This window comes from Coturnix japonica, chromosome 5 (assembly GCF_001577835.2).
Source record: "Coturnix japonica isolate 7356 chromosome 5, Coturnix japonica 2.1, whole genome shotgun sequence".
Classification (NCBI taxonomy): Eukaryota; Metazoa; Chordata; class Aves; order Galliformes; family Phasianidae; genus Coturnix; species Coturnix japonica.
This window is the reverse complement of record NC_029520.1, coordinates 40,415,967-40,429,304: the sequence shown is the minus strand read 5'-3', so window position 1 is coordinate 40,429,304 and position 13,338 is coordinate 40,415,967. Positions and strand designations below refer to the sequence as shown.

Sequence of the window (13,338 nt, the reverse complement as noted above, 5' to 3'; positions counted from 1 at the left end):
GCTGCTCCAGAACTGCGCAAGCGCGTCGTGCTGCCGAGCTGCCCGGACCTCCCGCCGCCAGGGGGCGCTGCTGCGGCACGGCGAGGCGAGCCGCGATTGGCTGCGCGGGTCATGTGAGGCGGAGGCCGTGCCGTTGATAATAAACATGGAGTCGATCTTCCACGAGCGGGTGAGTGAGGTGTTGTGGGGCGGGAGCGGGGCTGCGCTCTGGGGAGGCGGCAGTTGTATCTCCCGGCCTTGCGCTGCTCTGGGGCTGCCCTGTTCCCCTGCCCCATCTCCGGCGGGGCTGCTTCTCGTCTGTGGCCGAGCAGGAAGGCGAGCAGCGGTACGTGGGGCGGGTTCCGTGAGCTCGGACACCAAATCTGCCCGCTGTGGGTGTGCGGCGCTGTGAGGGACGGCATCGAGTGCTGAGCTGAGCTGAGCTTCCTGTTGGGAGAACAAATGCTTCTGGAAACTGCTGTGCTGTGTCAGGGCTCACACGTAGCAGCTGCCTGCGACCTCTGTTGTTACACTACAGTGCCCTTTATCTGCTTTGCCGGTCACTCTGCAGCTTTGCTGATATTTTTGTATTGTTTTGTGGGATCTGTTTAGGTGATACTGGTTTCTGTCCGTTGTTCTTATGCGTAGTAGTTGGTTTAGTTAACAAATAAATAGAGTTAGCTGTACAGTTCAGTGGGTTTTTGTTGTTGCTTTTAATAAGTTATTACATCAGTACAGAAGGGCCCTTTCAAAGAAATTAGAGCCTAAACTTGTAACATGACTCATTTTAACAAAGTTATCCCAGGCTTGATTTGTTCCTAATTATTTCATATGCTTCTGGTGGAAACAATCTGTGACCATTGGCAGGTCTCAGCTGTGTCATGGGGCCAGCAGCAGGAACGTGCTTCCAGCAGGGCAGGAGTTGCTGTTTAGTCTGGAGTTTCTTTTTGTGGGATAAACACAAGCTGGAGAAGCTGTGAAAGATGAGACTTTTGAATTCCATTGTACTTAGGCTGTACAGCCTGTCCAGCTTGAACTCAATATTCAGTTGAGTGGTGGTACCTTCAGAAGGGATTGTAATCTATAAAGTTTCAGGGATCCTGCTGTGAGGGAGACCAAGGGAGATTTGTGCACCTGACTTGTATGATGGAAGAGTGGACATTTAAATAACATTCTTACAAGGCACACTCTTGTATTCTTTACTTTCTGTGGAGTTTTAATTCTTTGACAATTTTGTTTTGTTTCCAACACCTTTGTCCTAATGCACATTCTTAATGTTAATATAAACAAGCATTGATGCAAAGAGGAAAGCTGCTTTTTATAGCTGATGTTAAACTTGTCTTGCACTCGTAGGTTAACTAACTCGCCTGTTATTTTTTAGAGAGGGATTGTTTTTCATGGGAAACTGTAATTCCTCTTTTTGCAAAGTCTCAATGCTCTGTTTTTCTTTAGCCACATGTGGAAAGCAGATATTTCCCAAACCTCATAGGGAACACAAGTTTAACAAAGAAAAAGAGTGTCCCTTGTGGAGAATATTTGTTAATGGGAATTAGAGATTTAAAAAAGAAAAGAATGAGTTTCTTATTTCATACAGTGATGATTTGAAGGGAGCGGAATCGATTCTCCTGATGGTTGCAAAGTACTTGTGTGACTTGGACAAACTGTAGGTGATTTTTACCCTGTTTCCCAAAACATTTTCACTTAGAATTTATTTTCTTCCAGGAAATATGTTTGTTTTCTTTTCCATCGTCAGATTAATGGAACATAGGAATGTATTCTACAGCTCACACTGTAATAAAAATGGAAAAAAATACAGTATTCTGGGAAGTGGGGGCTGGAATGAAATCATTGAATGTTTCTGCAGAGTGCGTCATTAACATCTATATGTTATTGCTTTTGACATAGTGGTGTTTTTTTCCTTTCCTAATATTAGCAAGAAGGCTCATTATGTGCTCAACACTGTCTGAATAATTTGCTACAAGGAGAGTACTTCAGTCCGGTTGAGCTATCCTCCATTGCACAGCAGTTGGATGAGGAAGAAAGAATGAGAATGGCAGAGGGAGGAGTGTCTAGCGAAGAATATAGAACATTTTTACAGGTAAAATCTTAACTTGACGTTGCATGATGTCTTCTTAAAATCTAATATTGTATAGCAAAGGCCTGCTATGCCTGCATAATTACAGAAGATTCATTTTCTAGTGCTGATGTTTTGGAAGTTTGCTGATATTTTCATTCAGGCATTTCAGGTTTGAGGTTTTTAGTGTTATTTGTACAGCTTTATAGTGCTTCTACAGGGGGCCGTGTTACCTTATCTCCTCATCTTAAGGGTAAGATGGTTAGGCATGGCAAGGAGAAGACTAAGAGATTGACTGTTTGTTTTAGTAAGCCAGGGGTAGAGACGGTAACAGAATTCCCTGTACATGTCTGTCCTTTAAGCAGTAAGTATTTGCAGCTTAAAAGTTTGAGTTATTAACAAAAATGCAAATGTTGGTGTTGTAATCAGCATACAGAGTAAAATATATTTCATTGTTGTTTTATGTATGTACAGTCATATTATTATTATTATTATTTTTAAGTGAAATTCTTTCTGAACTTTTATGCTGACACAACTTTTAACTTTCCTTCCTCCAACCTCATATGCTGAGCAGCAGCCTTCTGTAAACATGGATGACAGTGGATTCTTCTCAATTCAAGTAAGATGTGCCCTAGACTGGCAATTTTTTTCTTCTTTATGGAATGTATGTGTTGTCATACAATTTAAATGACATTGACCTATTATCTAGTTTCTGTTTTATAGGCTTAATGACATTAATGGTTAGACTTGAATCTTGAATTACATTAAGAGCAGTGGTGACTTGTGTTTGTTCTTTAGGGTAGTATGGCTTGGTTGCAGTTGGACTTGATGATCTTGAAGGTCATTTCCAACCTGAGCAGTTCTATAATTCAGTTTATGGGTCTTTAAATAAAGAGTCAAAGCATAGACTCCCTCATACCTGCTAGCAATAAGCTTGCTTTCCAAATCGCTTTTTATGGGATACAGGTGAAAAAAAGAGACTCGAGATTGTCTTCTCAAATTATAGACTGTGAAGTCTTTGGCAGAGGTTACAGAATTATTGCCATGATTTGCAGAATGAGAGAAGCTGCAGTATCTGTGATCCAGTTTTTACAGTTCTTTCAGGGCACTTTGAATTGTGGGTTTTTCTGTTCGTTTTTTTTGTTTTGCTTTTAAAGGAATGTAATGGGAAAATAATTAATAGGAAATACGTTAACCAAACCAAAACAGTGGTATTGAACACTAAGCTGGTGAAGCTGATGACATTGCACTACAAGGAGAGGGCAGACAGGAGAGGTACCTGGAGAACAACGAGATGACAACTTAAGCAGTAGTTGTGGGAGGTGAAATTACAGCTTTGAGTGGAGCAGTGAGTTTATTAACGTGTCTTAGTTAAATCACAACTTTGATACTCCCCCTTAGATTTGGTAGGCATGTTATATTTGCACATAGATTGATGATGGTGGCATTTTGAATAATGTGATTCCTAATTTTCCCTGCAGGATTTTAAGATCAAAGCTTAATGAGAATAATATAAGTGTTTATAGTAGCTAAAGCGGTTGCTCTTGCTCAAGTTGGATTGGATAGGTTTGACTCATAAAAGGTGTTGTTGGTTTTTCTGTTCATTTGTTTGTTCTGACAGGTTATAAGCAATGCCTTGAAAGTTTGGGGTTTAGAACTAATCCTCTTCAACAGCCCAGAGTATCAGAGGCTTGGGATCGACCCTATGTAAGACTTTTTGTTATCATCGTTTTTTAAGCAGAGTTTCCTTTAATTTTAGGAAAAATACTGAAAAACAGTTACTTGTTTCTTTAAAATCAGTATTTAAGCTCTGTTGCATTCTGGTGTTTATTTTCTTACACCCTGACCCTTTGATGTTTTTTCTTCTTTTGAGGGTGTATATAAGCACCTCTCCTTTGTGCCTTTGTGACATCTCAATGTCTGTAGCATCAGGTTTATGAGATTTCAGTAATGTTGATGTGATGAAATGATATAACCATAAGTTATGAAAGCAGTATGAGTACCTCTGTAGCACCAAATCAGCAGTTTTACTACTGAAAGTTTGTTTTGTAAGTTTAAATTACTGGTGGCAAAGAACTTAAAACATTAATATGCACTCCAATATTATTTAATTTTATCTATACCTTTTGTTTTTCTTTTTACAGAAATGAAAAATCATTTATTTGTAATTATAAGGAACACTGGTTTACAGTTCGAAAGTTAGGAAAACAGGTGACACTGTCTTTCTTTATTTAAAAATTGACTTCAGATTGGGGGTGGAAGAAGTGGTTTCAAGTAGACCATATGTTGGCCATTTGCAGGCTTTTTCTGCTATTTGATTTAATAGTAGATATAAATAAATGAGTAAATGTTTGCTATATCAGAAATGCCAGGCAGCTTCCCCTGCATTTTTCCTTAGGGAAACATCCCAGGATCAATTTGCTTGTGAACCTGTCCTATAGGAAACGGTAGCTGAGGCAGCCCTTGTGAGCTCTTACGTTCTCTAGTTCTTTCTGTGTGTGAAATAACAGAAAAAAAATATGATTGCAAAGTTCCGTTGCACTAATAAATATTAATAATTGCAGGTATTTAAGGGTATCCAAGGGATAAGGCAGAGCAAGGTAGAGTCAAAAATTTTCACTATTGTATAAATCTATCTGAAGCAGCTGGATTATTAGCAGGAAATAACTATTAAAGGTTATGGCCATACACATGTGTAGTATCTGTATAACAACACAAATCACACACAGATCTCTTATAATGTCAGTGCAGTCTGTCTTTAAGTAGCCAGCCATTGTTCTGGATTGTAGTGCAAAGCTCTTATACAACATAAATTAGTTAGTTTAGTGCAGTGTTTTGGGGTTGATTTTCTTTGTGTTTGATATTTTTTTTTGTTGTTGCTGGGTTTTTCTGGTCATGGAAAGTGTCCCATTAAAAAAACAAAACACAAAAGCCTTTTAAATTAGAAAAGAGAATGCAAAAGTCTTCCTGCCCATTTGATTTTCCAATTGGAGATTACTTATGTTGTCATCCAGTGTGAAGTAGTATAATTTTGCCTGCAAATAAGCAAACTAAACTCTACAGTTCTGGTGTAGTTTCAGAGATTGGCTGATTATTGTTTACAGGCATTTTTTTGGTGTGCTTGAAATTGAAAAGGCTGAATGGCCTTTTAAAGGGTTGGATAAGCTCCCTGGTAGAATTACAGCCACATCAGCTGAAATTTGTTTGAGATACTGTTGTAGCTTACAACATGTTTAATTGGATGGGGTATGCATTTTGTTTTCTCATGTGGTTTGTAGCCAAAGAAAGAAAACACAAGGTTCTGTTATCTAGAGAGTAATGAGAAGGGAAAGACAAAACAGCCTGACTTTTGCTTTCACCTGCTGCTTTTCTGTTACAGTTAAAGCACAGTTAGTTCTCTAAAGTTCTGTCCTCTGTACTTCTTATAGTTTGTCAGTAATCTGTCTATGTTTGCGTAACTTTTAATTCTTTCCCCATTCCTACGCAGTTTGTTTTCTTTACCTTATCTTAGTGCAAGTGGGGCTTTTGACTGACAATTTAAGAATGGTAGATAGTTGACTTTGAATTTGCCAGGTGAATTACAGTTTAGCCCTGGCTGCAAGTGTAGAATTTCATATACAGTAGTTTGGGCAGACAAATGCATTTTTGTGACAATAGAGATAGGACTTTTCTGTCTGAAATGGTGCATTCTCATTCAAATTGGCTAATGTTGAATGGCTATGGAATATAAAAATATTCTTCAAATTGATTGCTATATAAATGGAATACACTAGGTAGTTCATTTTGCCATACTTATTGAGTATATTTTCCCCCTAGTGGAAATATTATATATAATGGATTGTTTTCAGGCATCTGAAAGTAACCTGCATACGTATTAATCTCTAGTGACTCACATTGTAATGTAATGCTGTATAAGTAGCACATTAAACTTAAAGTTCATTTTTCTAAATTTTTAAGTCCGACAGTTACCTCCCAGAGTTGTAAACAATAGTTTGTAGTATCATCATCTATTAAAGGCAGCATGTTTAATTAATAGAAGAGAGTGAATTCAATTTCTGTTTCCTGTACCTACAAATATATTGAGATACAGGGTTAACTTTTGAAGGGCTTCTTTCTTCATGTATCTCTGAGCAGTTTTAAAAGAAAGATCAAGCAGTATTTTGAAACTATGCCTGAAGTGATTCTTCTGCCATCTTTAGGTTTGTGTTTTGATCTGTTTGCCTGCTGCCTGTGTTCAGGAAGGGGATAGAGCATGCAGTCACTTACATGTTTCACATCTCCTGTTAGCTGAAGAGTTTTTGAAGGGAAACTTTGAGCAGTGTAGGTACTGTGCTTCAGTAGACTTTTAATTTGCTGATTTATTTTATTTGATGATTTGATTTGATTTTAGAAAACGACCGCAATGTACAGAAATGGATTATTGAGTCATGTTTATGCTAATTTATTTTCTCAAACTTTTTTTTCTTAATTGCAGTGGTTTAACTTGAACTCTCTCTTGATGGGTCCAGAACTAATATCAGATACATATCTTGCACTTTTCTTGGCGCAATTACAACAGGAAGGTAATAGTAGTTTGCAGATGTTTAATCTCCTTAATTAAAGCAGGTAATCATTATTTATTAGAACTTATCTATTCAGTTAACTAGCCTTAGTTTTGTTATTGAAATAGTGAAATAACCCAAATTCTTGCAATGAGAGTTTGAGCCTTATATTTTAATAGACTGCACATCATTGTATTCCATGTAAGTGTGCATTTCAGATAATTTATGTGTGCAGCCTAATGCTGTAGACCTACGATTTCTATTTTTCAGGTTATTCCATATTTGTAGTAAAAGGTGACCTGCCAGACTGTGAGGCTGATCAACTGTTGCAGATGATTCGAGTTCAGCAAGTGCAGAGACCAAAACTCATTGGAGAAGAGACTGCACAATCAAGAGACCAGAGGTAAGGTAAACAGACTTCCTTTTAATAATGTTTAGTAAGATTTGTTTCCATGATTAGTGAGAACATGAAAACAACCACTTTAAGATGTAATTAGAAGTACCTCAAGATCAATGTGTTCTATTGCACACTATAAAGCCAAATCAGTTGATGACCTAGTTTCAACTGGAACAGAGTTATTTTCTTCATAGTGTATAGTATGATGTTATGTTTTGGCTTTGGGAGTAGAACAGTGTTGATAACGCACTGATGCTTTAATTGTGGCTGAGCTGTGCTGCACAAAGCCAAGAATGTTTCAGCTTCTCATTCTGACTTGCCAGTGAAGTGCTGGGGGAGAAGCACAAGGAGCTGGGAGGAGACAGAACCAGGTTAGCTGATCCAAACAGGCCAAAGGAATATTACATATCATATGACAGAAGAATTCAGAGGAATTAATTTTGAGGAATGAATACATTGTTATTTCTAACACTTCATAAAGTAAACCACGGTGTTGTAAACAGATCTAATAAAAACAGTGAACTACTTGGAAGTGATGCAAAATTACATATAGATTACAGAAGATGTTTTGCTGTAGTGTTATCATCAAAGACTTCTGAGGAAGAGACCATGTGCACTTTTATCTGTGGGTGTAACTGTCTTGAAATAGGTTCAAATGAGTTGAACATTTGTTTAATAGCGCTTTTGAAGTTTCTTCTGTACATGTTGATGAGAATCTACTTTAAGCATATGTTCATAGTGTCGATATTTTCATTCTTATAGCTGAAAAGTACTTGCAGTTCTTTCATGCTATTTTCTTTTACATAGGAATAAAATATTTCTGATTATCATAATTGTCACTTTTTGCCAAAGTTTTTTTTTAAAAAAAGAGTTAAATCAGCACAAACTACTTTAAATCTCTCAGTAGAAGAAAGAATTATTGTGGTTTGAATGTTATAAATCTCATCAACTTCACAGGCTACCCAGAAGTGATGTGGACCAAGCAATAGAAGTTAGCCATCCTTTTGATGGGACAAGCATGTTAGATGAAGATGAGGAGAATTTTCAAAGAGCTCTGGCTCTAAGTAGGCAGGAAATTGATATGGAAGATGAAGAAGCTGATCTTCGTAGAGCCATTCAACTCAGCATGCAAGGTACGGTGCTTTTTTAAATCTCTTGCAGTGTTCTTGTTGCTTATGCTTTAGCAGCTACTGAAACCAGCTGCAGACAGCTGCTTTCAGAATGCTTCAGGTTCTGAAAAGACTGGCTTTGAGACACAGAAGGATAATCCAGACTTTCTAGTGTCTCCTTTCTGCTGTTTGAAAAGTTACAACTTTAATATTAACGCTGGATTTTTAGGAGGCAAGAACAAGTAGGCAAAAGGTGGCAGAAGGGAACCAGTTCTGGGGTGAGAAGATGACTATGAAATTAGCCTAGGTGCTTATTTCATTAACAAATCTGTTTCCATCGAATCTGAAGAATGATGTGTTTGGGTTTTGTGTTGTTTGTCTTTATATTAAGGAAAAAAGCTATAATTTTACTGTAGGACGGACATGTCTCATTCTGATTTTAGGTAGTCGTCAAAGTGAGTTCTCAAACTCGTTACCACAGAATGCTTCTCAGCCACCACATACCAGTCAGACAGACTCTCCTTCTTCAGAAGATCTGCGCAGTAGAAGACAAGCATATTTTGAAAAGTAAAGTAGCCAATAGAAAACTAAAACTGCATTTGGAAGTAAATGTCTTATTGTTCAGTGCTTTGGGGCTGTGGGTGGATTTCTGTCTGAGATCCAGCTTGATTTAACCCTCAACCTGTTTTCATGGCAGTGCTACAATTTTGCTATTCCCATGCGTTCTTTAGAAATGAAGCCTGTAAATAAGAGGGGAGCTGTTAGTAGTGTACCATTAGTCTTAGGAAGGAAAGCAAAGAAATATGTTAGAGTATTTCTGCTACTGTAATAATAATTTTCCTGCAGAATACCTGTTCTCTAAGACGCCTGGTAATTATGTCTCTAGTGAACATCACACAGAAAATTTCTAGATGATACTTCATTCCTCTTTTCTGGAGTGCTGCCTTAATACATATTTGTGGTTTTATTCTAGTCTTTGCTTGTCTCTACTTCCCAGTGATGGAGGAAATTTAGATAAGGGAGAAATGCTGCAGAAAGGAGGTGACAGATATTGCATGAGAGGATACTAATGCAGGATGCCTGAATTCTGGGGAAACAGGCCTGTAATTTGTAATTTCAGATATCCCAACATGAAGCTTAGCAGAGGAAACAATTGAAGAGGTTTCAGGAGGTGTGGTGGGTTAATATTTCAAATGGCAGCTTATACATCTAACACTAGGCCTTCCTTAACAAAGAAATAGACTTGATATAGGAGTCACACTGATGTTATTCTTCCTAATAAATGTGTAATTATTTCAGGCAGCAACAACAGCTACAGCAGCAGGATCTGACCCTGAACCTACATGATAAACCAACTATAAACTCAAGCACTCTGGAAGCTGATCCAGGTACTGTTTTTTAAACTTATTTCCAACACTGAAATATATTTTATTTACGTTTGTAAATAGACAGACCTCAGTATAGTTTATTTTCCTTTGTTTTGTGCTCTTCTTCCTCACTTTCCTTACCTGCTTTATTTCTCAGCCCAGCAGCAGTTCAGACTGTGCATCACAGCCATTGCTCTTTTTGGCAGTGAAGGAAAGGACCACTTTCTTGAAAAGTTTGTTTTATTGTGCATGTCAGTACTTTGTTCCAGGGCGAGCTATTAGACTGAGCTCTGGCTTTGCTTTTTGTTATTTAGTTTGACTGGGAAAGTGTAGGCCTGATCAAAAGGAGCAATTAAAGCATTTAATTATGGTTAAGAACTGAATCTGTGCATTTATTACAATTTATATACATCTGTTTCCTTTAGGAGGTGATATGAGTGAGGAAGACATGCTTCAAGCAGCTATGAATATGTCTCTGGAATCTGCTAGAAACCACTTGAGTACGGAAGAGAATAAATGACATCATGATTTTTTCCCCTCTATTGTCAAAACACTACGTCTCTGTTACCATTTTACTGTGTGGATGTTGCACAAACTGGGTTCATTTCAGAGTTGTGGAAGCAGGAATGAAAGGTTGGCTGGAGCTCATAGTTTTGGGGGAATCTTCAAATACCGAAAAATTGGCGCTAATCTAAAAAACCACAGCACTCCTACTACAAGAGTAACAGTATTGAAGTTACTGAAATTACTCGTCATCAAACATACACATCTAGCAGCTGTAACTTGCATTTAAAAAAAAAAATCGTTTTGAAAAATCCTATGAAGAACACAAAAGGTGCCAAAAACTGCTGTCAACCAGTTTTTTCCCATACTAATACAAAAATAGATAGAACTAATAAATTGTATTCATAGGTTGCTAGATATAAGAAAACACTTCAGATAGGGGAAAAAATACCCTACATTCTGTTTATCTTAGGTAACTTGTTTTATGATTCAATCTTCGAATGACTTGATGTCAACTTTTTAGTCCTGCTGGTCTGCTTTTGAAATGGCCCATCCTGCAGGAGAAACCTAAATCTGTAAATGTATTGCTTGGCAATTAAAATCTCCAGTGTACAGTAGATCATGACTTTCACTGAAAGATTCCAGAGTACTTCTGATGTTCTAACACTTTTTGGTTTTACTTTTAGTTTTACTTGTAGTTTCCAAGTTCATGTTTGAGGTAGGATTTTTGCTTTGCCGTTTTGTCTTTTGGTAAATAACTTTTTAATTTCTTTTTAATGTTAGGTTTGTTGTTTTTTTTTTTTTATACTCCTTCTGGTTATACCACTGTTTTTATCATAAAAGTATCACGATGGGTTAAACAGGTTTTCTTTTATATTTCTACTTTGTTATCTTTTCCTCTTCAAACTCAACCCTTAATTCTGGCCTTTCAGTATCATAGAGCTGTAACTGAGTCTAGGAGAAAGGAAAATGGGGAAGATCTGGGTGCCATAAAATCAGTGCCACATCCGTAAGTTGCATTCCTGCATTCTGCAATGACCTCTGTGCAAGTAGCTCTTCTAAGAATGAATATTTATGTCTGTGTGGGTGCTCCTTCTGAAATGCTTTTTGACTGTCTGTCAGAATGTTGTAGCTTTTTCAGGAATGGCCTTTATTCATGCACCTTAAAATTTTTTATCATGCTGTTTCTGATGCTGAGGAAAAAAAAACAAAGAAAACAGGGAGCAAAGGATGGGAGATAGGTTGTTCTATTCATTGTAACACATTTGTTTTGATACCCAGGATGAGTGTGTGATGGGGTGAACGAACTTGACTTCCAACTTAGTGCAAAAATTGATGTTTCGTTTTACTAAATGGTGCTTGAAATACAATTCTGTTTACATATAAATTATATGGAGATATGTTATAGATACAGTATGTAAGCCGTATTCAATGCATTAACATCACAGGCATTCTAAGAATATCTTTTGAAAATAAACCCAAATTTCTTTATCAAAATATCCTAATGTAGTATCATTGCACAATAGTGACATTGAAAATTAGCATGAACTGGATGGTAGTTAGTTGAAAGTATGCATTCAACATCAAGTAGTACTCACTTGAAAGGGCTCTTACCTCTCAGTAAATATTTGTTTACAGCGATGGTTTCTTGATAGGTTAGAGTGTTACATTATACATATAGTCTGAATTCTGTTCCCTGAATTTCCACTGCTGGTATGTGTAGTATGACATGAATTTTGACATGACAGCACTACTTTTTAAAAATTAAGATTTTGTTTTGTATATAATCCTGTTGTGCACATGTCATCTCTGTAATGTGCTGAAGTAATACAGCCAAGCAATGGCATTGAGAAGTCACATGTGTGCAAACGCCACTTTGAAATGCTATATTTTTCAGGATGTAGATTTCTGATTGAAGTTTATATGAAACTGCAAACAGAAGTATGTAAAGGAGTGAGTTATTTCTTTGCTTGTTTGCAAATTATCCACAACTTTAATTTTCCTTCCTTTGTTGTGCCATAAACTGACCTTGAAACTTCTCTCCTTTTAATAAATAGGTTTAGGCTGGCAGAGCTTGTTAATATTTACTTGATACTAATACTTGAAATTGAACCTTTTATTTTCTGTTACAAGAATATCATAAAAATATCATTTCTGTAGCTACATAATGTAGCGGTCCTATATTTAAACATTAAAAAAAATCCCTTGAATTGCATTAACTAATCTGTGACAATTACATCATAGAATCATAAAGCTTGTAAAAAAAACCTTCAAAGATCATCTAGTCCATCCACCTACCACCACTACTGCCTGCTGAACCATGTCCCTCAGTGCTACATCTACCCTTTCTCTTAACACCTTCAGGGATGGTGACTCCACCACTTCCCTGAGTAACCTGTTTGAATGTCTCCCCACTTTCTAAGAATAAATTCATTTTATTTAATCTGACCCTCCCCTGGCACAATTTGAGGCTGTTCCTCTTATCCTGTTGCTGTTAATCTAAGAGAAGATGCCAACCCCAACTTCACCACAACCTCCTTTCAGTCAGTTGCAGAGACAACATGTTCCCCTGAGCTTCCTCCTGGTTTATGTTCAGCTGAGCATCAACCAACACTCCAGATCCTTTTCCTCTGTGCAGCTTTGTAGCCTGTAGTGTTGCATGGGGTTGTGATCAAAGTGCAGCACCCAGCACTTAGGTTTGTTGCACACCATCCCATTGACCTCAGCCCAGCCCTCCAGCCTGACCAGGTCCCTCTGTAGGGCCTTCCTACTCTCAAGTAGTTCAGTTCCTACCCTTAACTTGGTACACACTGATGGTACGTTCAGTTCCCTCATCCAAATGATATGATATTAAATAGGATGGGCCCCAGCACTGACCTCTACGTGCTTTTTATAATCCCTACAGCATGGAGGTCTGCACTCAAACTTAACCTATTTTTTGACTCAGTTCCAAAGCTCAAAGTGTGTGGGCCTGTTGTCAATAAAAAGCTGATCTTGTTTTCTCTGTGTGCATCTTTCAATGACACACACTTCTCATTATGCTTGAACCGTGCTGATAACAAAACAAAAACGCACCGACCTTTGTCGTTATTTTGAATGGAAAACGGCAGCGCTGTTTGATATTGTCACAGTGGTGCCTAACTAGGCACAGATGTATATGGTTGCAGAAGATGCTTCTCAGAAGGAGCAGTGAAGATGATGTTCCGTTCTCCACGACTCGGTCCTGGAGCGCAAAGAGGCGCTGCCGGGCTCGGCTCCCCCCGGCCCGCCCCCATGGTTCCGCCACGATCCCGGCATCCTCCGCTGCCCTCCAGCCGCCGCGGGGCGCTCTAGCCGGTCGCGGCCGCTGTCGATGGTTCGCCGGCTG

General features: G+C 38.1%; 1 protein-coding gene across 4 annotated transcripts; it reads left to right on the top strand.

Moving 5' to 3' along the window:
* The first annotated feature begins 57 nt into the window (after nucleotides 1–57).
* Nucleotides 58–12,186, top strand: ATXN3 (ataxin 3). 4 transcript variants are annotated; one of them, XM_015865262.2, is made up of 12 exons: nucleotides 58–169; nucleotides 1,913–2,077; nucleotides 2,628–2,672; nucleotides 3,675–3,760; nucleotides 4,198–4,264; nucleotides 4,618–4,653; nucleotides 6,528–6,615; nucleotides 6,865–6,997; nucleotides 7,949–8,124; nucleotides 8,544–8,667; nucleotides 9,400–9,488; nucleotides 9,893–12,186. In XM_015865262.2, exons 1-12 carry the CDS (start codon nucleotides 146–148, stop codon nucleotides 9,985–9,987), a joined length of 1,128 nt encoding a protein of 375 aa, XP_015720748.1. In that variant the 5' UTR covers nucleotides 58–145; the 3' UTR covers nucleotides 9,988–12,186. The 4 variants fall into 4 exon arrangements, with proteins under 4 accessions (XP_015720748.1, XP_015720749.1, XP_015720750.1 ...); XM_015865265.2 differs by lacking the exon at nucleotides 58–169 and adding an exon at nucleotides 305–325; XM_015865263.2 differs by lacking the exon at nucleotides 4,618–4,653.
* The last annotated feature ends 1,152 nt before the right edge of the window (nucleotides 12,187–13,338 follow it).

Coding starts and splice junctions, on each gene's coding strand:
- ATXN3 (XM_015865262.2), top strand. CDS start 146: ATGGAGTCGATCTTCCACGAGCGG. Junction 2,078..2,627: donor AATATAGAACATTTTTACAG/GTAAAATCTTAA, acceptor TATGCTGAGCAG/CAGCCTTCTGTAAACATGGA. Junction 8,125..8,543: donor CATTCAACTCAGCATGCAAG/GTACGGTGCTTT, acceptor TTCTGATTTTAG/GTAGTCGTCAAAGTGAGTTC.